Raw genomic sequence first — 26,024 nt, 5'->3', positions numbered from 1 at the left:
TCTCGTCGGCGTCTCCATCAACCAACCCCTTAGATACAAAAACAGAGATAGGCTTGTGAAGAAACAGCATCTCACTGTCACTAGGGAGTGGAAGGAAATAGGTCCAAGCCATTACAACTGGGAGATGTTGGCACTGACAGAACAATCAGTGCTTGCAAACTGAAGCCAAATGGAGTCTTGGCCAATTTATGGCTTAAAATTATAACCCTGCTGTGGAGGCTATAAAATCTGGTTGATAGGTGAACCTATATTAAAAAAAAACCACACAAGAGAATTGATGGTAATAAGAGGACAGAATAACCACTTTAAAATTGATTTCCTAGAGGAAATCAAACTCAGCTTTTGAGGTCTTAGAATTTACCTTCTCTTTGTAGAAGCAAGGAACGTCTTGTGAGCAAATAACACAATCCAAAGATTTGGGTAGGTAACTGCCATAGGGAAAGAGGGCTATTTGATTGCAAGTCAGCTGTATTTAGTTGATAAGACATGACACCTGTGTCTTTGGCAGTCTGGAAACACACCCCACCCCTTTGTGTGTATCCCCTTTCTGCAGGCCCACGAATTCATGGAACCATTCAGGAACAACTAAATGGAATAAAGGCACAATTGAGAAATTACATAACTATGTAATGATCTACCCTAAATGGCATCTCCCTCCAGGGAAGGGAATAAAGTTTGCAGACTGCCCAATAGTAGTAAAAGCCAATTTTCCGGGACCCTGCACCAGCGGATATTTGAGTGGAACAGTTTATACTCCTATTACTGTAGTAAGGCAAAGAAAGGCGCTGTGAAAACATGGGTACATTTCATTCACAGTGGGGACCGATTTCCCTTGCGGATGAGATGCGGATTGTGCAAAAGATATTTTCATGGCACAATAGTGAATATATTTATTCTCAACCTAGGTATTTGTTCACAGTCTCACCAGTCTGTCTACTTTACAGATACATCCAAGTCACACCGGTATACATGTCCACATCACACCTACTCCCAGGTACACACATTGCCAGAAGTATGCTGCAAATGAATGCCAGTATTAGTCATCAAGGGCTTTTGGTGAGCCACCTTCTTTTAGCTGTGCATCTATAGGGCATATTGGAGAGAGTCAGTGTGCTTATACATGCTATGGGAAAGACTCAACTGATTTCAGATCCGTGGATTTATTTCCCTTCCACTGCTACATTCCCCGTTGGATTCAGTGTTTTATTTCCCCTGATATTTTAGGCAGCCAGAAAAGGTATTTAAACAAACTGGCTCACCCCCCTACCCCCCACCTCCCCAGCCACATTAAGGGAGGGTGAGGCCATGAAGAAAGTTTGTCAGGTTTTCAGCGCAGTTGTCAGCAGCTCAGAGACTCTTCCCGCTCCCCACAACTCCTACCCTCACCCCAGAAATATTTACCATTAAACTAGGCCACATGCACATTTCATTTCCTTGCCGTTTGCACAATGGTTGCATGCAATCAGGTTGATTCCCAAATATTAAACTTCCCCTGCAGTTAAGGTCTATTTTGCTGCAGCTTAAATCATTGTGTTACTTGCTCATATTTATTAGGTACTAGCTTTCTGGTTAGGACCAGGAAATGAACCCTAATAGACAGAAATAATTAAAGTTCTGCCCTCGTGAGGGTTCTTTCCAAAGCAAGAATTCACAACAATTATTCTCATTAATTTTTACAACCTACTGCCCCCCTAGCTGGACCTGGGCTTTATATTGGCTTTCCCCTGTCAGGATATCCGGTTTTATGCTTATTTTTTGTGTGCTTTATAGCCCAGATCCTGTAAAGTACAGCACTAGGAAAGAACAGCTTTAGCTAAAAAGGCAGCACATACACAGCTGTGCAACAGTGCACAGAGATGTGCAAAGGACAATGCATAAGTGTACATTATAACTCATTACCAATATGTACCAAAGGTGTATCATAAGGGTTTATATATATTTTAACTTGTATGTACACACATTATACTCAAAACCCTCTATTAAAATAGCACTGCAATCTTAATGAAGTCAAGCACTCAGGTTAGGAAATGCCAGTATGAATGTTTCCTGGGCAATATTAATTTGGCCTTCATGTATATCATTATTGTACAGTCTCCAATTGCATGATCATGCTTTTTTTTTCCACCTAGCCCCTGCCTCTTTCAGTGCACATGACAGACTGTGCTCAATTATGAGCAACTATTCAATATTTTGTTTCATACTGTTTATTATATGGCCCTAGGCCTTATTTACTGCCCACTGTTCACATCAGCTCTGAAGACAGGATTACTAATTCTCAGGGAGTCTATGGCACTCATCACTACAATATCTTCACAACACCCCATGAGGTGAAGGGTTTGTATTATCCCCATTTTTCAGATCAAGAGTGGAGGCAGAGAGATGCTCACTGATTTTGGATACCTGATTTGAGATGCCTGGGACCTGGTTTTTCCAGAGTGCTTAGCATTATAGAACATTTTATATGTTCAAAGCTCAGCAATTCTGCACTCCAGGGAGTCAAGTCAGGCACCAGAAAGTGAGGAATACACAATTAGTGATCACTTGTTTAAGTGACTTGCCCAGCATCACATAGGAACTTGGCAGAGGCAGGGATAGAATCCAGCTCTCCAGGGCAGCATTCAACCACCTTAACCAGGAGGCCAGCCTATGCTTCTTGCAATCTCTTGCCTCCTTTATTACCTACCTTTCAACTTCTGCTACAAATGAGGCTGGGGTCCTACAGACAACAGCCTCCTTTCTTTCACAACCCTGATTCATCCCCAGAGCACGATACATCCTGTACACTCTGAACAAGGCCATGAAAAGAGCATCTGACCATATAGTTCATCAGCAAGCTTGAAACCTTTAGCTCCACCTCCCAGACCTTTGTCACTTGAACTAATGGAGTAACTGATAGCAGTAGTAGGTTATCATCCTCTATGGGGACCAGCACTAGAAGGGGAGGACACATTTTACCAGCAGGTTTCAGATATTTGCCAATAGCAGAGGAAGGGCGAGATTCAAACCTTGGGTTCCATTTTGGGCGCAGGAGGGGAGCGAGCGCTACCAAGCGCAAACTCTAGCCATTCCAAGCTTGAGCCCATCTGCCACATCCCCTCTAACCTGTCCCAGTCCTGTCTCTTCACCACTTCTGGTTCCTTATCCCAGTCTTCTTTCCTCAGGTTACTCATCCCAGATCCAGTCTCCTTGTCCAGCCAGTCTCAGTCTCACTCCAGGTGCACTGTAGGACTCCAATTCTCTCCCCCTCCTCCCCACCGGATATTTCACCTCTCCCCCTTCCCACACCCAGTCCCAGTCTCCTTGCCCAACCAGTCCCCACTCCAACAACTTGTCCCCAGATTCCTTGCCCAGTCTATCCCAGTTCTGTCCTGGCTCCTCATCCTGTGTGTGTCTCTGCCATCTGGGTTCTTCATCCCATCTTAGTGTTCCTCCAAGGCCCTCCCTAGAGCCTTGTCTAATCACCCCCATTCCTGGCCATCTGTCCTAGTCTCCTTGCCCAGCTAATATCAGTTGCATTTCCACACCCCAATTTCTTGTCAGATCGATCTCCCCTCCCTCCGCAACCCCCACCTAGTTCCTAGTCGCAGTCTTTGTCCAGCCAATCCCAGTCCCCATCTCATTTCTCTCACCAGCTCCCAGCCCCAGTCTCAGTCTGTCTCCCACTCCCTCCCATTGTAGGGTCACCAGATTCCTTATCTGAATATACTTCTTTCCCTCCCCCAGGTCTAGGATTTGTTCTCTCTGCATTCAAATCAGACAGCTTCCTCTCCACCCTGCCTGGGTACCAGCAGCGGTGTCATTGAGACTAGAGGAAAGACAGGCTCCTTGTCCGCAGTTCCAGTGCCCAGCCCCACCCTGACCTGGAGCAGTTGTGAACAGCCATTACAGGGAGAGTCCAGCTCAACCCCTGTAATTCTGGACTAGAAAATACTCAGGACAAGTCTACACTACAAAATTAAGTTGACTTAAGTTACTCCAATGTACAGCCACCACAATAATTCCATTTCTTTTGCATGTCCACAGTAGACTTCTTGTGTTTGAGGTGCATGGCCTCCCCAGGAGCACTTGTACCAATTGTGGAGCATTGGGGGACAGTTTCTGAAAGCCAGCAAAAGTTGATGTAAGCAATGCAGTGTCTGCACTGACACAGTTGACCTAACTACATCGACTTAAACACAACTCCACTTTCATGAGAGGAGTAAAGTCAGGGGAGTGAGCAAGTTACATTGGTGGGAGCTACATTTTAGTGTAGATACCTACAGAGTTACGTTGGATGAAGTATTGTCAATGAAGATGCGACTTCATATTTGAGCTGCTAAATTGAAAAAAGGTCTAAAGTATATGCAAACTGCATTTTTCCAAAGGATTATAATTGGACCAAATTTGGGGAGATTTCAGAGGAACAGAAAAGGGCATCTCCCTGTCAAAGAATGCCCTCCTGCAGAATTTTGAAACCCTACTCCAAAATCTAGGGAGACTAGTATTTGAGAAAAGATCCAGATTTTTTTTTTTCCTACAAAAAAAATGGGCAAAACATGTTATCCCCTAGCTTTGTTTTCAAAAAATGGCTGCATTCTGTTGGCTGAAACTATTAAAAAAATCAGCCCGAGGAAGACAGTGGTATGGAAAAATGTCTGTTCTAATGGTTAAAGTTAAAAGCAACTGAAAATAGGGTTTTATAATGAGAAGCGTTGGGCAACCTTAATGGGTGGCAATACCAGCATATAATGTATCTAAAACTGTACAATATATAAATGTTTACATATACTTCCATTCTCTCAAATATTCAATAAATTAAATGTTAGAATTATGCACAGTTTTAGAGGTGACCCTTTATATGCAAGCTCCTTCCATAAACTCTGTTCAGAAGTACTTGTGCCCAGTTTATCATAGAGAAGTGGTAAAGCAAAAGAGTAATCTATAAGTCAGGTGAGAACTTAGACAATTTCCTTCAGTTAACCCTCTCCAAAGTAGTACAGTATTTAGAGCCCTATATTTTTATTGCATCCATATTGGATAATGCTTTCCGGGGCATTCTGACTTTATGGGAGTTGCCTTTTTTCCTTTTTTTTAAAAAAAGTAAAGGATGTAATTGACTAACTCACTTAGAAAGTGGAAAAAAAAAATCTATCAAAGTCAGCAGCAATAGTATGCTTGTAATGAATTAAAGAGCTAGGACCCGATTCAAAGCACACTGGTCAATGGCAAGGGTCCTTTTGACCTCAGTGGGCATTAGATCATGCCCCTAACAAAGGTTTTAAACAAGAATAGACTAAGTGACCTAAACTTCTCTTGGGGCCCAAATCTATGAACACACATTAAATCACTGCTCATGTGAACAGTTCCACTGAAGGCTGTGGGATGATTGACTCACATACCCATGCATTCGCACTGCAGGGCTCTAATAATTTCATGGAAATTTTGAAAGAGAATGTGTGTTTTGGTACCAGTATCAAACCCCAACTTACTAGAAGACTTCACTCACTCAAGCAACTATTCCCATTGTGTTTAGCAAGTAAGAACTATTCACATGGGCATGATGTTGCCGAATACAACTAAACAATTAGAGAGTTTAGTCACAGATTTCAATAGAGCCTGGATTTCATCCATGGATTCTTGCAAAGGTTGTGAGCTTGCAAAGACACACACGTGTCTAACTTTGTACACGAGAGGTTCCATGGAACTCAAGTACAATGACTGTTCACATGTGTAAAGTTAAATAAGTACAGACCAAGGACCAATGCAGTTATCCAGCTTCAGCAGGAGCATCTATATTGGAGGCAGCATTGTCTAGTGGTAAGAGCAGAATGCTCAGAACTAGGAGACCTAGACTGTTTTCATATCTGCCATCAGGTTGTGCTGCCTTGAGCAAAAAGTGCCACTTTCCTCAGTTATAAAATGGGGATATTACCCATTTTTATAAAGTGCTACATTAACATGCAGTGGGGAACTCTTCATGTGCTCCAGCAAGGTCTACATGGGCCAGTTAGCGCACAACATGTGGGTGTGCTTTAGAATTTACACCCCACACCATGTAGACAAGCCCTGAGATGACAGGCACTGTGGGTATCTGTTGATTGATATAAGAGGGGAAAAATTTCTGTTCATTTCAGTTATATCTGAGCAGACACATAAATAAAGAGAATAGATGTTTAGAAAAAAAATGGGTCCATAATCTTGAGTCCTCTAGGTGCTACCACAATATAAATTACCTTAAACCCAAATACAAAGCAATTGTCATACGAGAAAGGACTAATTCTAGTAAACCCTTACTCTTGCAAGTGTCTTTACTTTATTATAAGGGTAGCATAATAAAGCTTAAGAAAAAGGGGTTGTTGACTGAGGTCTTCTCGTCAGCTCAGAGATTTCTAGTTCTAGGAAGCTCGATTTGTAATGCCTAATTCTTTGGAGTGGGAATGAAATGCTCATAATAAACTACTTCTTGTTCCTTCCTTCAGATCACCCAGTTAAAGATTGAAAATAATCCCTTTGCTAAAGGGTTTCGAGGTAGTGACGATATGGAGCTACACAGAATGTCAAGAATGCAAAGGTAAAATATTTACACATATGGTATGAAAAAGTTTGCCATTGCAGCAATTGGCCTCATATGCATTACTTTAGTTTGTAAAATTTAGTCCTCAATCCTGCAAACAATTTATGTATATGCTTAACTTGATTAAAAAACATCAAGACTGAAAAGAGGTGACTTGATCATGGTTTTAAGATTTCTAATATCTGGGTTCTTTAATCTAAGAGACAAAGCAAAACAAGATGCAATGGCCAGAAGCTGAAACCTGACAAATTCAGATTAGAAAGAAGATTCATGGATAAAATTTATCGATAGTTAACTACTGGAACAAAAGGGACATGATAGAATCTGATGGCAATTGGAGGTCTGTCTAAAAGAGCGGCTTTAGCTCAACCACAAGCAGTTGGACTTGATGCAGGAATCACTGGATGAGGCTTTCTGACCTGTGTTATGCAGGAGGTCAGACTAGATTGTCAGAATAGTCCCTTTTAGACCTTAAGATCTAAGACTCTATTAACTTGATTCATTCCATGCACTCAGAACTCCCATGTGTAAAGTTACTCACGTGTACAAGCATTGGCAGGATCGAGCCTTAATGGCTATGTAAATCATACTGCTAGACAACAATGTCTCTTATGCTGCAAACACTTATGCATGCGACTGTCCAGTTGAATAAGATTAAACTCACATGTTCAAGTGTTTGTAGGCTCACGTCCAAGAGCCAAAAATAAAAAAGCCACCTTATTCTACTCTGAATCCACCTTTGTGATAATCAGACTGTCCTGTGATCCCTTATCATATAACCTTTCTAATAGCTACACAGATCCTGGCAGGTGGTGTAAATATTTTTTCATATACTGAAAAGTGAAAGTTTTTCTTTCCCTACCCACACCTTTTAAACTTGGACAATCATGTCCTGACAAGTTTTTGCTGTTCAGTTACCCTATAGCTTTGATGAATGGAAAGTCTTGAACCTTTACATTAAATTACTATTTTTCCATGGGGTGAAATGCTAAAGACTATTAGAAAAACTTCATGTCATATGGAAATCGTGGCACATGGCCATGCTGAGCTGGTGCTAAAGTCAATAGTTTTGTGCAATCCTGTGGTTGTGGGTCTAGTGAACAGACACTCTTGGAAATATACATAGTGGGAACTGGAGTAGTTGAAAGGGTTAAGATATTCTGCAGAGTTGGCACTGTGTATTTTTTGATGCTTAGTTTGCTTCATAGACAGAAGGGTGGGGGGGGGAAAAAAACACACACCTTGCCTTTTTCACAAAGAAGTTATTTTGGAGAAGGGTGGAGTAAGATTGTTATTTTGAAATAAAGAACCATTCAGGATGGCTTTGTAAAGGAAAAAAAAAAAAAAAAAAAAAGACAGAAGAGTGGCCTGACAGTGTGTGAGAAAAAACAGGTTTTAAAATGATGGGTCAGATGCGTAGCTCCATCAACTTCAATGGAGCTGTATCCATTTAGGTCAGCTGAGAACATAGCCACACTAAAAATATCAGGCTATTGATTATAAAGAGGAGATGAAAAGATGTAAAAAGAGACCACTAGAAATTGGTGACCCAAGATCCCCTTGGTTAGCAATCATCTCACTGGGTAATGTAGCCATGGACATCATTAATATTTCATTCTGAAGGAAGGGCAATGCTATCTTCTAGCTAGATCTCAGTTCTGTTGAGTTTTAAATATGGGTCTGTGGTTATTACAAAAGGACATTTAATGCAAGACAGCAGAGCTAGTAGAAACAAAACAATTTGCAAAGCCAAGATGAGGCTCAAGGCAGGAGCGGAGCATCAGCTGGTTATGGATTCCTGGTTCAGGCACTTGTCCCCATATCAGATCAGGCTGGGGTTTAAGGGATCATACCCCAACTGAGGATCCACCTCAGCACAGGCCCTCCTGCCCTATACATGTCTCCTGGTATCCAGGTTGGAGGGGAGAGGGTGCAGGGACACTAAACAAGGGGTCTTCTCAGCTGCCCAGGTCTGGCTTCTCCCCAGCATCTTTGCACTACCAGAGTGGCAGAAAGGGGACCAAAAGACAGGAGCAAATCTGGTCCATTGGGTTTGACTTCTGAAGTGGTCTGAGTTTTGACATTAATTTCAATAGGAGCAGGACAGGCCCATTACCACCTAAAAAACCCAACACCATCACAGTGAGCACTCTCTTCCTTGTGGGCAACCTTAGAAAAGAGCAAGTATAGAACAGGCATTTGTCTTGAATTACCCAGTCTCTGGTAGGGTGACCTCTTCAGGTTAGGTGAGACTTATGCTGGCAGTGCCATTACAGTGTGTGTTCTGTGCTGCCAATATCAACCTTTCCCTGGTAAAAGCTGCAGGACAGACATCTGAAAACCACTGCAGTCCTTGGAGACCTGGAGACTTTAGGGAGTTCTGGATATCAGGAGAGGAATGGGGGCTGATGGAAATGCAGTGGCAGAATGTGTGCACGTGGGCAGGAGGGGGGAGATGCACTACATTCCAAAGCGAACAATGGGCCAAGATCCATGGGAATATGGAGCAGGGCCTCTGTAGATCTCAGGCTCTTTGTAGAGAGCTCCTACCTCCAAATCTAGACTCCCCAAACAGCTCCCCCACCTATACAATGCTACCAGCTAAGCCTACCTTGATTTACCATGACTTCCTGCTCCACAGCTGCCTGTGTTTTGCTGAGCGCCCATCTACAGTGGTGATTGTAAAGTCTACAGCAGAATCATGCTACTCTGAGCAGCATTAATAGCCAAGGTTATTTTGGTGCAAATTCACCATTTGGGGAAAGGAATATGCCTGTACCACGGGACTTGTCCCCCTAACTCCACTCCCAAATGCCTGGGCATGCACTTTTTTCTAACCAGCCTTTCAGACAAATAGATGTCTGATTAGCAGAGAGGGGAACTGTCAGCTATGTAAAACATGTACGAGTTTGAGAGAACATCCCCCTAGCTGCCTTCCTCTCTGCATGGCATTGCCATGGGTTTGGTCTCCTCCACATACACAGCAGAAGTGAGCATATAGGCTTGTCCAAGTAAAAGACTTCAGTCAACTGGGTGATCAAGCCAACACCTTTCAATAGCAGGTAATTCATAGGCAAAGAATAGACTAGGTCTGCAGTGAGATCCAAATTCTAGTTAATGCAGGCCTCCAGTACAGGTTTATCTTCCCCTCCATTAGCAACAGGACTATTCATGCTCATGTCAGTTGCTATATACTTTAGGAATACATACCGTGTGAGCTTTAGTTTGTGAGATCAAAAACTGAGATCTATTACTTTCATAGAAAGAAAAAAAGTGTGTATATCCATCCATCTCCTTGTTTGCCTGTTATGTTCATGCTGAAATTCAAAACCAATTCAGATGAAAGTTTGTCATTTTAATGCTTGGAAATTGTAGGCAAATTATTTCTCATATTCATACATCAGACAGTGGGGGATTGTTGGGGCATATTTCACCCTAGATCTTGGTCTACAACTCCCCAATAGTGCCAATGAGAATTAAGCCTGGAGATCACATGCAGAATGTTCTGCATTGATCCACAGAGGATGAAATTAAAGCAGGGATCTGCACCGTGCATTCCAGAGTAGAATTTTGCCCTTAAACTTCTCCGTGCAGGAGCCAATGGAGATGCATTAATAAACCATATCTATGGAGTGATTTTGGAGGGATGGGGCATTGCCTAGAGTTCAGATTTTTGTACCTGCAGCTAATAGAATAGAGGGTGGGAAAAGAGTTGGTGACTTACTGTACTTCAGCCCCGAATACTCAAAATGAGAGGCCTTAAAAGAAACTGAATCTCTTGTGAGCACCTGCAGCTCCTGTTGACTTCAAGTGGTATCACAGGTGTTCAGCACTTCTGAAAAAAATCAAAGTCCTAATTACCGTTCAATCTAATTCAGTAGTTTTTAGTCTCACATTTGGGAAGCTCTTGTTTATGAAAGATTATATGAAATCAATGCTCTGAATGACTTAAATGGCTATCACTGGCCTTTATAATGTGTGACAAAGTTCTAGAATGGGGTATACAACAGTAGAAGAGGCTTGGCATTGTATAGGGGGTCTTTCTCTAATGGCAATAAAGGGCCATATTTTGCTTTCAGTAGCATAAATCCAGAGTAACTGCATTGGCTTCAAAGGTATTGCTCTGATATATGTTGGTGTTACCAAAAGCAGAATCTGGTTCAACATCTTCTATCATGGCAGTGTCTAGATTTTACCTTTTGAGAACAGTTTACAGAACTAAATGGAGAGATGTCCCATGGTTTGTGCAGTATGATGATCAATATGGATCAAGAGTTAGTGCCAGGATTCCACAGCTGAGACATGCATGTCAGTGTGTGTGTGTGTGTGTGTGTGTGTGTGGAATTTTTGGGTGAATCTGAGGACTCGCCAATGAGTGTCCGCGCAGGAGGACATGCTAACACCAAATCCATTTGCTAGATCCATAATACCTGATGCAACTGGGGTTTGTGCCATTGCAAGCTACTGCTATCATCTTACCATTAAGAAAAGGAGTACTTGTGGCACCTTAGAGACTAACAAATTTATTAGAGCATAAGCTTTCGTGAGCTACAGCTCACTTCATCGGATGCATCCGATGAAGTGAGCTGTAGCTCACGAAAGCTTATGCTCTAATAAATTTGTTAGTCTCTAAGGTGCCACAAGTACTCCTTTTCTTTTTGCGAATACAGACTAACACGGCTGCTACTCTGAAACCATCTTACCATTGCAACTCTATATGCATTTTCATTTCCCCAGGCTCTGGCTCAATGAAATCTCAGCAGCTCCATGTGTCACCTTAGACACTTCCTAAGAGAAAATGCTAACCCCTAGTGTGGGGGTTATCACCCCTGGTGGGGAGATGTTGTTCAGTCCCTACTCTGCCAAAAGACTCCAATAGAAGGTTGCCTGCAAATGGATGGAGTGCAAACCCAGGCCTGATGCATATAGTTCATTGAAATCAATGGGATTTGGATCAGGTCCAGATTAAGACTAAGGAAGTGGTCCATGAGTACCACTCCAACAGGCTCTGCAGATACCAGACTAAGAGTTAGTCAAATCTCTGTTAGGGAGGCATAATATTGCTGCTGCTTCCTTCACTGCTCTGGTGCTCAGTTACAGGGCAGCCATCCAGCAAGACAATATCTCTAGAAGGTCCTCACAATTAAACACTAATTAATACGGACATCAAGATTTCCAGGGTTCCTTCCTATTCCCCTGCCCCTCCCCATACTTACATTCAGCAACAGTTAAGACTAGATATTTAACCTGAGAACATTAGCTCTAAAGAGTTTGCATCAGGCATAAGTGTAACCATTTGAGTAGGGGGCATGCCCCCTACATCCCAGCTTTTCGCTATTCTATTGATCCCTCACCTTACTATAGCTCTACGTCTCCTATAGTCTCAATTCTGGTTCATACGAGTGGCCGTACTGCATCAGAGCAATGGTTCATCTAGCCCAGGGTCTAGTCTTCTGACTCTGACCAATGCCACGTACTTCAGAGGGAATGAACAGAACAGGCAATCAAGTGATCCATCCTCAGTCACCCACTCCAAGTTTCTGGTAAAGAGTGTCTAGGCTCTCCCTGCCACAATCCCCCTCCATTAGGCTGCACTTCTGGTATCAGGTGTTGTGTATGGAAGTATTAGGTGTTAAACTACCACCTGCACCAGTCCAAACTGGTCTTGTTAAATCATCTCTCAAGCTGGGATGCGGGGGGGTGGAGGGGGAGAAGATGGGATATTGGATAGCGATGTGGAGAGGGCAGCTGTGGGGTTGGAAGAGTGCAGCCCTACCAAGTCTGACTTTTGGCTCATTCCATTACGTAACCCACCCACTCTGCTGCTTTCCATGACGCTGGCCTGCTGGCTCAGGGAGGGGGGATTTTGTAAGAGATCAGGGAGTCATTTGGCGAGGGAAGGCAATGTGTCAGCTTTTCCTCGGACTTCTCTCAGAATGTAGGTTAACTAAATTCAGGATCCCAGGAAACACTCCCAAGAATGCTTCAAAGACACCTGTTTTTAGTTACACTGATAACCACACACACACACACACACACACACACACACACTGCAAAAATTAAAATGATGCACATTTACACTCTACAGGCTTTTTTGTTGGGGGATGGTAGGTCAATGAATTTCCTCTTCCTTTCTGCATCAGTTGTGTCCAACATCCATTCCTCTCCTGACCCCTGTTCTGAGCAACAAACAAAAAATTGGCCTAAAAATCAAACACTTTTGTGCCAAATATGCACATCTGCACTTAGGTCCATCCCCAGTTTTGATTCTGCAGCCATAGAGGGGGCATCATACTGAGGAGCTGGTAAACATAAATCCTCTCGGCTTAAGTTAGATGATGAGGTAAGAGTTAAAGATCCCATGATTCGTCAAAAAGATAACCTCAGTGTCCTGGCCAACCTTCCCTTTCAATAAGACCATTTCCAATTGTCCAAGACTGCATGTGAATGATAAGTCAGTGGATATTAACTGTTGGGTTTGCAGTTAGCTAGTGCACTCATCTTATTTACCTTAGTAACATAGGACTTGTCAGACTAGATCAGACCTAAGGTCCATCTAGCCCAGTATTTGGTCTCTGATGTTGGCCAGTACCAGATGTTTTGGAGGAAAGTAAAATCTCACAGTAGATCTGGAATAATCTGCCCCCACATCAGGTCTTGTCCGGATCTCTATTAGAGATTGGTTAAGCCGTAAAGCATGAGGTTTTAATCTCCCTTCCAAATTTTTGTTTAACAAATTAGGATAACGCTGGATAGTCTTGATATTTGTTGCCTTCCTTGGGGCACCTTGTAAAACTAAGTTTTACTTAATGACATGCCAGTTGCTTTCCTTCATACAAGTATGGCATGGACCTCACTGCAGTCAGCAAAGTGGCATGACACTCACATGGTGAGGTTTGATGAGAATTCAATTTCCATTTGCAAAAATCAAATGAAGCTGCAGCACTGAAAGTCAGACTCTGCCGGAGAGCTGAAAATCAAGTTGTGCGCCTTGTGCCGTCTAAACTTTCAACAGCAAAACAACTTCTGGGCTTTCTCCCTGCAATGCAAAATGACCTTAAAGCTACCGTAAAGCTGTAACAGGATTCTTCCAGCATTGTAGAATCTTGGACTTAGCATAGTGGTTCTATCTGGTTTGGCTGGGGAAAGGGAGCTGGAGAGGGGACAAGAGCTTGATGCACTCTGTTAATTTCTAGTGAGTGGAACATTCTTTAGGGACCATTCCAGCCGGAGTAAGCTAGAGCAGCCCTATGGCTGCTCTAACTTGCACCAGAGGCCAGTTTGGCCCTCCAGATGGCTTAGGATAATGGAAGCACAAACACAGTCTTTACCTCTTCCCTGCTCCACTGCAGCATGGAAGATGTTTGTGGCCTCTAAGCCAGACTTTCAAATATGGCAGCATCCAACTTGTGTGGGTGTGTATCCATGCAGTCTTCAGTGGAGGTGCATAAGCTGGGCAGAGAGTCCGTGGAAGGAGTATATACACCATTTAAATCTCACTTAACCCCTATTTTGCAGATTTGGGTGATGCCTATACCTTAGACTAGTCTTCTGTACAGCCATGAATTTCATCCACTGATTTGTATGTGCATGCACATCCTGAAATCAGTTTGTCTGTGCACATTGGAGCTGTCATGCATAGTGCCAGCCAGGTGTGTGCAACACATACACACATGCAGGAAAACCTGGCCCTTTGCAAACAAAACATAGCTGACAATTCTCCGATGATGCAAGAGGTACACTGGAATGCAGCCTAGTCCCCTATAGCTGCATTGGCTTTGCACTGAGGGCATAAGTGGTTTGCTAGTAAAATAAGCAGATACAATTCAGAGACACTCGGAGCAGGGATGTAGAGCAAAGAGATGCGATTTTTACAGAACCATTTTTCTGACTCTCACAGAAGGAGATTATAGTCTGAGTCCTTTTGCCCTCCCAGTCTGGTTTGCTCAGTTCTCTATTTACCCCTTCTTTTAAGTGCCTTCCTTGTTAAAATTCTAATCCTTGCAAGGCCAATTATCTACATTGCTGATAATTTTACCATCCAGACAAAATTTCCACTGATAATTGAAATTCACAGATAGGCAAAGAAAGAAACATGTTGCCTGAGAACTCAGAGTCCCATCTTAATGTGTACAAAACATGTTGTAGTGAATGCTGCACGAAGTACGTATTTACAGCTCTGCTAAAAACAGCCAGCACCAGCATTCACAGAACTAGAGCTGCAGATAATTAGGCAGCAGCATTCATAAAGCTTGACATTTTGGAATCTCTGTGTATACAGTCATTAAATAATCATCATCAGACCCACTTCCCACCCCATAATTTCCTGCAACTATGAAAGTTTTCATAGATTTAAAAAAAATAGAAGAATGCTTAAAAACAATCAATATAATCTCTCGATGATAAAAAGTCAAATTCTGCCAAGATTATTGATCATCAATGAAACCAGTATGGGCTTGTGAACTTCACCAGCACTTTGAACTTAAAGAGGGTGGTGTAGAAGAGTGGACTTACCCCTGGCTATGGCTGGTGAAGTGCCTCTTTCAGCTCTAGAGGACTTGGCTGATAGGTTGCTCTGGTCATCTCAGTCCTCCAGCCTGGTCACATTTTAGTTCCACCCTTTCTGGGGTAACAGTGTCCACAGACAATCCAATGTCCTTAGGAAAGGTCTTCAGCTCTGGGCCTGACACCACTTTCTCCAGGGGTGAATAGGAGAGCCCAAGCCCTCTCATGACACTGGTTTCCAGTCCAGGACCTTACCAGCAACCAACATCTGCTCAATCAGACTCTGTGCTGCTGCTTTCCAGGCCTTCTTTCTACCATAGCCTGGCAACTGGCCTTTCCCACAGCTTCTCTCAGTTAGTCCTTTGGTCAGGGCCAGGACTCCCTGCTGGAATCCCCCAACCAAATCCCAAACCAAAAGTGTAAATTTAACCCAACTTCTGCCCTCCTCAGGTTTGACTTCTCACATTTCCCTTACTCAGCTGAACACCTCCCAGGAAGTCTAGTCCAGTCCTGCTCTTTTATCCAGGACCCTCAGCACCAGAGCTAGCTCCAGGCCAGAGGCTGCTCCATGTCTCTCTTATCCAATGTATCTGCTTAGGAGAAGATCTCAAGGCTAACTGTCCCCCTGGGCTTCCTCCTTGACACCCCCGGCCCCTCATTTTCCCACTTTATAGTCCTAAAGCATGACTGGAAAGGTCTTTCCTACAGCACCCTTCTCAGCCAGATTTCCCTTCTCTATAGTCACCACCCAGCTTTTTCCCCAGTTGGGCTTCATCTTTAATTAAACCACGCCCTCCCTCCAGGTGCAGCCAGGTAGCATAATTGGCCTCTCAGGCCCACATTAACCCTTTCATTGCCTGTACAGCCTTTGCTGAACAGGCTATGAAACTGGAGTAGAGTCTGTTGCTCAAAACATATTGCTTAAAGCTAACCAGATAAAATTCCTAGTGATGTCAATGGCCACAGTGATGTCGATTGGTTCCTCTGAGCATGCAATAGTTTTTACTAGAAATGGGCAAATGATTAATCCAAGATCATTTATTTCCCCCTCTCTATGTCCCCCAAATTTCTCTTCTTCTTGAGATGAACAGCTGGTGATTTCTCTGACTCTCTGTAAGGCCTGTGGGTTGTTGCTGAGCAGCTTTTGGTATTTAAAAGATGAAGCAGTGGGGGCAAAAGACCTATCTGGCTTTAAGATTAAACTCAATAAGTTTATGGAGGAGATGGTATGATGGGATAACATGATTTAGGTAATTAATTGATCTTTAAATATTCATGGTAAATAGACCCAATGGCCTGTGATGGGATGCTAGATGGGGTGGGATCTGAGTTACTACAGAAAATTCTTTCCTGGGTATCTGGCTGGTGAATCTTGCCCATATGCTCAGGGTTTAGCTGATCGCCATATTTGGGGTCGGGAAGGAATTTTCCTCCAGGGCAGATTGGAAGAGGCCCTGGAGGTTTTTCGCCTTCCTCTGTAGCATGGGGCACGGGTCACTTGCTGGAGGCTTCTCTGCTCCTTGAAGTCTTTAAACCATGATTTGAGGACTTCAATAGCTCAGACATAGGTGAGGTTTTTCGTAGGAGTGGGTGGGTGAGATTCTATGGCCTGCATTGTGCAGGAGGTCGGACTAGATGATCGGAATGGTCCCTTTTGACCTTAGTATCTATGATTCTATAAGCTGATTTGACAGGGCACATATGACATGTGGTGAGTTCCCTACTCTGCAACAGCCACCACGTAGTGGAGCTGCTTTCTAGTACCGCTAGTCAGGCTGTACAGAGACATTCCAGATCCCTACCGCCAGGCAGCTGCTTTTGGTGACACTGTTTGGCAGGCAGAAGTCACTCCAGGAATCCCCCATCCTTTGACCTCCCTGTTGCTGCTGGTCAGGCGCATGGACAAGGACTTCTTCCCCCTGCCTCCCCTCTTTTCTCTCTCCTTCCCTCCCCCCCCATCAAGGGGGCAGATTTTAAAACAGCTGTGTAGGGTTTTAGCCATGCATCTCCCATTGGCTTTCATAGAATATCAGGGTTGGAAAGGACCTCAGGAAGTCATCTAGTTCAACTCCCTGCTCAAAGCAGGACTAATCCCCAATTTTTGCCCCAGATCCCTAAATGGCCCCATTAAGGATTGAACACATAACCCTGGATTTAGCAAGCCAATGCTCGAACCACTGAGCTATCCCTCCCCCTGGAGAGACAGGGAGGCATTGTGGTTAGGGCTGTAGACTCAGGACTCATCTCCACTGAAAAAGTAAAGCAGCATAGCTACGTCTCTCCGGGGTGTGAAAAAGCGATTCAGTTAAGCCGGTCTAACCCCTGGTGTAGACAGCGCTAGGTTGATGGAATAGTTCTTCTTGGAGAGACGGATTCCCCACACCAGGGGGAGAACCCCTCCCATCAGCATAGGCAGTGTCTACACTGAAGTTCTTCAGCACAACAACCTTGCTGCTGTAGCAGTTTAAGTAGAGACGTAGCCTGAGACCCAGCAGAACCAGGCTCAGTTCCTGTGTCTGCCAGAAGCTTCCTGTGTGATCTTGAGCAAGTAGTTTAACCTCTCTGGGCCTCAGTTCCCCACTAGTAAAATGGTAATAAAACAAAATAATACGGTCTTCTGGCTACCTCTTGCTTGTTCAGACCGTAAGCTCTTTGGGGCAGGGACTGCCTCTCCCTATGTGTATGTACAATGCCTAGAAAATGGGGCCCTGAGCTCAACTGGGGCCCTTGGTTCTACTGCAAAATGGTAATAAAATACAGTAACTGAACATTTACCACTAGTCCTTTCGAATGCTCTAAATAGCTTCCCTCCTTGTAAATTCTTTCCTAAACCAGCCTTTTTATATACAATGTTTAATGTGAAAAAAATTTCTACATTAACATTGTAATATAAAAGTAGAGCCCTGGCATTCTGGCTGTATGAGAACAGTATCCCCTTGCTGTTCAGAAGGCCGAATACACTTGCCAGTAGCATGCAGACTTTCATGTTCCCCTGTACCCCTTCATGCAGTTATTTTTGAAAAGCAAAAGTCCTATGCCTGGCAATCTTTCTGTGCCAGCAATAAGTAAAACCTTTCGTTCCATTAAACCTTTGGCCTATGATTACAATTGGCTATTTTTGGAGCAGTCACTTTTCGGCACTGAAAAACGTCTAATGCATTTTTAAAGACCAAGGGGGCAATCTCAGATGATAAATGTTCACAGTACATATCAAGTGTGCTCTGCAAACATTAATAAATGTTTCAAGATGACTGCTGCTTTAGATGGTGCCAGAGAAATCTCTTTGTGAGAACTTAGACACCACAGGGAAGACCAAGATATAAATTTGTAGATGTCTGTCTGGACAGATGGATAGATAGATGGGCAAGTTGGAAGAAGGACATTTTATATAAAGCTGGTCAGAAAATAGGGGTTTTTCCCCATGGAAAATTTTGAGTTTTGGCAAAAAATCAAAATAATGTATATTTGAGCTGAAAACCGAAACATTTCTGTTCTGACAAATGCCACTGAGGTGTCGCATAGGAGTTGTACTTTGAGTTCTTTTGACAGGCCAGCTTCCTTGGCCAGATTACATTTCCCCTGGGTCTCCTCTCTATGTAAAGAGAGCTAGTGCCTCATGGAAATGGCATGGCCATTCTGCATCTTCAGGAAATAAAGTCTGAGTGGGGAGCCCAACCCATAGAGGAGAATAGGAGCATGAGATACCCAAATTACAACTCCCATCAGGCACCATGGTAGAAATTCTGAATAACAAGATTCTGATTTTCAGACATTTGGTTTTTCTTAACAAAACAAAACAAAAATCAACACTTTCTGCTGAAAGCAGACTCTTTGGCAACAAAATTCATTTAGTCAAACACCCAATTTTCCATCAAAAAACAGATGTGACACAAAATTTTTGACCAGCCCTAATTTTCCATCACTTCCTCTCAAAGGTAGTGGTCTATATTGTGTGTGTGTGTGTATATGTAACTTCTGTGTGAGTGTGAGTTGTGCCTGTGAATAGAGAGGGGATGATCTATTCCTACACAGACTTACCTAATCTCTCATAATGTGCTGGGGACAAACACAATGGAAAGTCACCCCTGTGTTCCCTAAAGCAGCCAGAGAGAGGGAAATGAAGCAATGTTGTGTTGTCCACCCACTCCAAGCCTAGGGGAGCCCCTCCCTCCATATGACCATGCACAATGGAGGCTCTCAGGGTATGTTGGGGCAGAGGGAAAAGGGACTGGAGATCAGGTACTATATGCAGCATACTTTCCTCTGGATTCAAGGAGAAATGCAAGGGAGAGTTAAAGTGTAAACTCCTCTTCAGCCTGCTGAGAGGGGATAGAACACTGATGTAGCATTGGGAGCCACGCTGCCAGTGGGTCGAGCACACTCCTCCCTGGCAATCTGTGTAATCACCAGACGGCTTTCCATTGTGAGGGGTCTCTCGCACGATGCAGGCACACTCAGGTGCCGGGTGCTTAGACTCTGGAGGATCCATCCTGTCATGTAACTAATAAACAGAGTTCTGAATTACACTTTATATCCCTGGTCTCACTCTGGTTCCTGGAGGCTGCAGCATACACAGGAGGAAAACACTCTTGGCTGCTGACTGTGCTAGAGAGGACGATATAACCTGGAGTTGGGGATCCCTGAGCTCCATGATGTTTGAGGGCCATGGCCTCTGGACCTTCCCTCTCCAGAAGGCAAAACCCTTCCCCTGACAAGACCATGGGACAGAGCCTGCACAAGTTAATGCCCATGGGAGTAGAAGGTGCGTTTCTGAGCTCCTAGCAATACTCAATGGCCATTGGCTTCCCTGGGAGGGAAAGGTGCTGCAACATTGGGCCAGTGCATTCATATCACTCCCTTTCCCTGTTACTTATCCTGTACAGCCTGGGTCCCAGGCATGTGAGAGGGGCCTCTGGCCTTCAAGCCCTTCTCAGCAGCAAAGCTGGGCTCCTACTATCCCTTCCCATGGGCTTACTCAGGGGAAGGGACCCCACCTTTGCTATACTCTCTGCTTGGCAGACGACCAGAGCCCAACATTTGGCTGGCTCCAGGGCACGATGCAAGACACGTTTGTTTGGCGTTGAGCTCTCGGTTGACTTTTTTCTCCCCATGACAGCGTGGCTGCTAATGTTTCTGGCAGCAGCAGACACAGCGGTTTGGAGAAACGCTGGCTGCTGCAGGGAGTTTTCTATAATTGGTTTTGTTAAGTTTTGTAAATAAGCTTCTAGTTGCCACAGCGATGGGTTCTTCCTAAGGGGCCTGATCCTGCATAGGGTCCATCCTGCAACCAGAAGACCCTTTCCTCACACAAGATGTCCCACTGATGCCCCAAATCCCACGGATGTGTTTGCAGGATCAGGCCCAGACTCCAGCTCGCAGACCTTAGTCACACGAGTAATCTGCATGTACACATCAGAGGTGGATACAGCAGAGGATTGGGAGACTGAAAACCTGTGTTCTATTCTGGGCTCTGCTACTTACCTGCAGGGTGAACTTAAGTAATTCACAAAAAGAAAAGGAGTACTTGTGGCACCTTAGAGACTAACAAATTTATTAGAGCATAAGCTTTCGTGAGCTACAGCTCATTTCATCGGATGCATTTGGTGGAAAAAACAGAGGAGAGATTTATATACACACACAGAGAACATGAAACAATGGGTTTATCATACACACTGTAAGGAGAGTGATCACTTAAGATAAGCCATCACCAGCAGCAGGGGGGGGGGAAAGGAGGAAAACCTTTCATGGTGACAAGCAAGGTAGGCTAATTCCAGCAGTTCACTTCACCTTTCTTAGCCTCAGTTTCCCCTTCCACTCTGTGTCTGCCCTGTCTATTTAGATAGTAAACTCTTTGAGTAAGGGACTGCCTCTCATTATATGGCAATTAAAGCCTCCTATGCCCTCACAGACAGACAATGTGGCCCTGATCTTGGCTGAGATCTCTGGATGTGGCTGTTATACCAGTAACATAGTGGGTGCAGTTGAACTCAGTGGAGCTGCTCAGTTTCCCAGAGGGTGATAATCATGCCAACTCACATTTCTAAAGTGCTTTGTGAACCATGGATGAAAATGACTAAACGGCCTTGTCCACCATGAGGTTTTTAGCTAGTAGTGTAGCTACAATGATGCTTCAAACCAGGTTAGCTGCAAGGGAGCAAGTCCCAGTTTACACTGGCGCAGCCTGTTTGCTCTGGGGGTTTGTGTTGGTTCAGCTACACTGTTTTGCCCCCAATCTGAGGCAGGCCTCCGTGCTCAGTTAGATTATTTATAGTTGATTATTTATTTATGGTAGCACCACTGTATGCTGTGTGCTTTCTAGACACACTATGCTCTGATATCACAATCTGAGGACAGACAAACTGACGAAGGTTGGTGTAAAGGGACAGAAACAGCAATAGGCACGCAATATATAATTTACATCCAAGTCAGCTTGATTCCCCGTAAACAGCATGGCAGAAGTAGGTCTGGTGATTATTATACATATATAATAGCAGTCACAGTGGGAGAGGTACATGTTTAAAGAGACCTAGAAGGAAGAAAAATAAGCGTTGCTATGGCCCCCTGTAGCTTGTTAGATCGATAAAGTGCACCTAAGGTGTTGATTCTTGGGGAGATTATTCTATTGGAAGTTGGAGCAAATGGACAATACTAATGAGCTGCATTTTTTCACCTGTGTTTTTCAGTAAAGAGTACCCAGTGGTTCCTAGGAGTACGGTGAGACAAAAAGTGGCCTCTAATCACAGCCCTTTCAGTGGTGAGACCAGGGTTCTCTCGGCCTCCTCCAACCTAGCATCCCAGTATCAGTGCGAGAATGGGGTGTCTAGCACCTCCCAGGACCTGCTACCGCCTGCCAACCCGTACCCGATCTCCCAGGAGCACAGCCAGATCTACCACTGCACCAAGAGAAAAGGTCAGGCCCTGGCAACTTCCCCTCATCTTGCTCATTGTTCCCCGTGCAAAAATGGATGTCAAACCCATTTGGCATTCCTCACAAATACCTGATTTCCCCAGGCATGGTTTAAAGTTAAGTCCTTTGGATGGGCAAAGGCTTGCTATTGTCAGTGTCGCCTGCGTTACATGCATTGGGCCAGATCCTCAAATGTTGTAAATCACTGCAGTGCCACTGACTTCAGGAGTGATGCTGAATTGCACTGGCTGATGAGCTGCCTTGCCACTCGAGTGATTCAACTCGGTTAGGAAAGAGCAGCTCAGATGAAACATAGAGGTGGCAACACAGCTACAAGTCGAATCCACATCCAGAAAGATAGCCAGTGAGTGAGATAAAGATAACTTATCTGTCTTTATAGCCTCTGAGAAGGTCTAAGGGTTAATCTAAACATGCACATACTTAGATATTCTGGGTTTCAGGTGGTATTTGCTGAATACAGTCTTATATTTCGGTGCAGCCTGCATGGGGCCTTTGCCTCCTTTTATGTCTTTGGTCCAGCGAATAGGGAACTCGACTGGGAATCAGGAGACCTGAGTTCTTTGCCACCGACTGCTGTGTGACCTAAGCCCAGTCCTGCCAAAGCTTTACTGGGAACCCCATATTCAGACCGAGGAGCAATTACAGGAATGAGAAATCCTGCTAACATCAATGGGACTGCTTTTGTGAATAGCTGTGCACCAGCAGGAGTAAGGCATATGTAGTCAGCAGGGAAAAGCTTGCAAGACTGAGCCATGCCAGAGGGGGAAAATATAGTGACCCCCTAGCACTGATTCCTCAGGCATAAGGCTGCTATAGGTCATTTTTAGTAGCATTATGGTAACACCTAGCAGGTCCAACTGAGATCACGCATCCTTTTAGCTGCTGCACATACATGCAGTAAGACATGGTGAATGCCTGGAGGATCTTATAATCTAAGCAGAGCCAAAGTCACATGCAGCAAGTCAATGGAAGAGTCAGAAACAGAACCCAGGACTCCTAGATCATGAGTCAGCACCCTGTTCAGGAGACCATCCCCTTTCATAGCCAGACTCTGCCCCTTCAGCTCACTTAGTGGTGAGAAAGCTGCCACCCTTTCCCTCCCTTAGTTCGAACCCTGCCTCCAGTGCATCTGAGCTCCACTACATTGCACAAGTAGCTTAACCTTTGCCAGATCCTCTTCCCCCATGCTCTTTTTTTAAAACAAGAAAGCCTGAACAACAACAAACACTCATGGCAATCTTTGACTGCTGTGTGTCCCGGCCACACAAAGCAATTCATCATCAGCCTCCACATTGTAAAGTGATAAGGAATCAACAGAGGTTTCCTTCCAGTTTTGGGATTCCCGCTAAGTGGTGGCTCCATGGGTGGTTTCCCTCAATCCCCCAATTATCTCACTTCCTCTTATTGTCACAGAAGAGAAGATATCTCCTCAGGAATAAGTTCACCAACCCCTTTCGGCAGGCATGGCCCTGTGAAAGTGCAGGGGACTGGCAAAGAGAGCCCTCGTCTGGGCTGCTGCTGTCTCCTTGCTATCTCTCCAATGGCTTGAGTGGCACAAGCAGTTAAGGGCCTTTTATGAAAGCCGCCAGATGCTTTAATCAAAGAGTGGCAGTGTCCTGTCAGATACCACCAACTTCTTCCATGAGCCCAGAAATGTACCTCTCAGGAGCCTGAGTCTCTGCCTTCCTTTCTGTGCTCCCCCCCCTCCCCACCCATGCATCTAATAAATCGAAAACAGCCACCAGGGCTTAAAGAAAAGAAACAAGAAGTTAATGGGAAACAGAGAGAGTGAACATAGCTGCCAAGTGGCTCTTTGCAAAGTGAGATTAATTAAAAAGAAAAGTAACGAAGGATGAGCAAGCCAGTTGGGATAAATCAGAAACTGACCCGAGCTTTCACCTGAATCTCAGGCTGCATTTGTCACGGGCCACTTTCTTCTAACACTGAAACAAGGAACTTTATTAGAATAAGGAAAACAGTATCCCCCTAACATGTTCTCTCTCTTCACTTCACTGTACTTTCCTGGATCCAACTCCTACCTGGCTTCCTGCTACAGTTTTAAGAACACAGTGCACATCACTTCACATCTTCCCCTCCCCACTCACTTTATCTTCTTTATAAATAACTTTTAATGAGCTTTAATACTTTACAAAAATATAAACTCCCCAGATTCATTATTAACCCAGCTCTGCTCAGCTTCTGGTCTTGAGGAGGGTTTTCTTCAGTTGATTTACTTGGATCATCAAATGCGCAGAGGCGTTAACTCCTGTACGCTAGCTAGTCTCAATAGAAATATCTCCTTTCAGCAAGGCTGTGCAGTGGGTACTAAGGTTACTGGGATCACAGGGCAATCCAGCTGGGTTCAGAACTAGCTGACTGGCCACTGTCAAAAGACAGGATACTGGCTAGATGGACCCTTGGTCTGACCCAATAGGGACATTCTTATGTTCTTAAGCTGCTGCCTGTATGTTTCTGTGCTAAACACTTTGATCAGCCTCTACCATGAAGACTGTCAGGGTGTAGCTGCAACAGCTAGTCATGTCCAGTTTTTTTCCTTATCCATTTATATCAGGACTGGGTCTCTTGATTTACGTTTGAATAAATTTTGGTCTGTATGCCAACGGCTAAAGGGGAAATCCTGAGGCATGTCACACCTCCTGGCAGCCTCTCAACCACTTGCTAGGACAAAGATTTGCCTTTGTGGTTAGTAGCATTGTTCTTATCTGTTGAGCAAAGATGGTCTTACCCTGGTGACTGATATGGGGGTTCGCCTGTAGATGAACAGCTGGGCTAATGTGGGATCCTCTTGTTGTAGAATTCTCTTAACAATCTATGCTCCTCAGAGACCATACTGAGTCCTTCCTCTTGTGGGTGATGAGCGCTGGAAGTACTAGGAAGACGTATTTATCCCAAAAGCTTGGACTTCAGAGCTGGGTCCCATTGAGAAAGAAAAGTTCTTTCAGAATGCCAAAATGAGAAAAAAAATGCCTTTTAATATTCCTATGGCTCATTGATTTGTGCATCTATTAAGAAATAGAATTTCTACAAATGTAGAAAAATAACCAATGGTTCCCAGACATGTAGGTGCCTTTTTGTCACACAGGTCAGGTGCTATTTTTTCCCAAGCCCTTCTGGATAATGGTATAGGTACAAGGGGTTCTTTGACTTGTGTTTTTCTGGTTATCCCAGGATTCTACCTTGTTGTTAAGCACCTTCCCCAACTCAGGGCCTCTACACCAGCATTTGGACCATCTCCTAGCATTTTGTGAAGTACCTTAGGTACCCTTTCTAATACAACATCCTGCAAAGACTAAAGGACTAGAGTATATGTGCCATAGATAATCAGACCATCAGCTTTGATGAGTTCTCATCTTATTCCATAGGAGTCACATGCTGGCTGAGGATGGCCTGCCAAGTAACTGGTCTGACTGGTCATCCATATAAAATTGGATACAGTTTATAGTTGTTTATCAGTGCTAGTAGTTCTAAATTTCAGTGGTGAGCCTGACAGACCATTCAAAAGGGCACCTACATGAGCTTCTATATCATACCAAGCCTCTGGAAAACCTGGGTGATCCATGGCACTCTTAAATATGGTGCCAGCTACAACAAGGGGCTTTGTTGGGTCAGTATTCCGAATAAACCTAAATCTTAAAAAATGTAGGTGCTGTCTTAGGAGGTATGAGTAAGTTTTTACTGTTTTTAACAGCATAAGTGGCTTGCAGTCTGTTATAAGTTTCATATAGATAAGACCCTGCAAATATCTTGTGGCCTCTTTGCGTGCACATACACTCAACAAACAATCTCTCTAGTTGGGCATACTTGATCTCAGCATCTGAAAGTCATCTGGAATAATATGCTACAGGCTTCCAGTCATCTTGGTGTAACTGAGACCTTTGTTGTTTGTGTCTTCTGAAACTGCCATAGACTTGAAATGCTCATAAAATGGCAGTACTAGAGATGAGATCAACAGAGTCTAGTTACTTCAGTGCATTCCTGTGCTTTATCCCCATGGAGTCTGTTTAAAGTAGTTCAGAA

At 44.0% G+C, this 26,024-nt stretch overlaps 1 protein-coding gene across 4 annotated transcripts in view; it reads left to right on the top strand.

Annotated features, from left to right (window-relative positions):
• Positions 1 to 26,024, top strand: part of TBX5 (T-box transcription factor 5) — a 50,262-nt gene that overhangs the window by 16,655 nt on the left and 7,583 nt on the right. For all 4 annotated transcript variants that reach the window (XM_038373879.2, XM_043498233.1, XM_043498234.1 and 1 more), the window contains 2 exons: positions 6,459 to 6,550; positions 21,742 to 21,968. In XM_038373879.2, coding sequence (XP_038229807.1) covers positions 6,459 to 6,550; positions 21,742 to 21,968 — 319 coding nt within the window. The remainder of the gene's footprint in view (positions 1 to 6,458; positions 6,551 to 21,741; positions 21,969 to 26,024) is intronic.

This window comes from Dermochelys coriacea, chromosome 15 (genome assembly GCF_009764565.3).
Source record: "Dermochelys coriacea isolate rDerCor1 chromosome 15, rDerCor1.pri.v4, whole genome shotgun sequence".
Classification (NCBI taxonomy): Eukaryota; Metazoa; Chordata; order Testudines; family Dermochelyidae; genus Dermochelys; species Dermochelys coriacea.
This window is presented reverse-complemented; position numbering and strand designations above follow the sequence as displayed.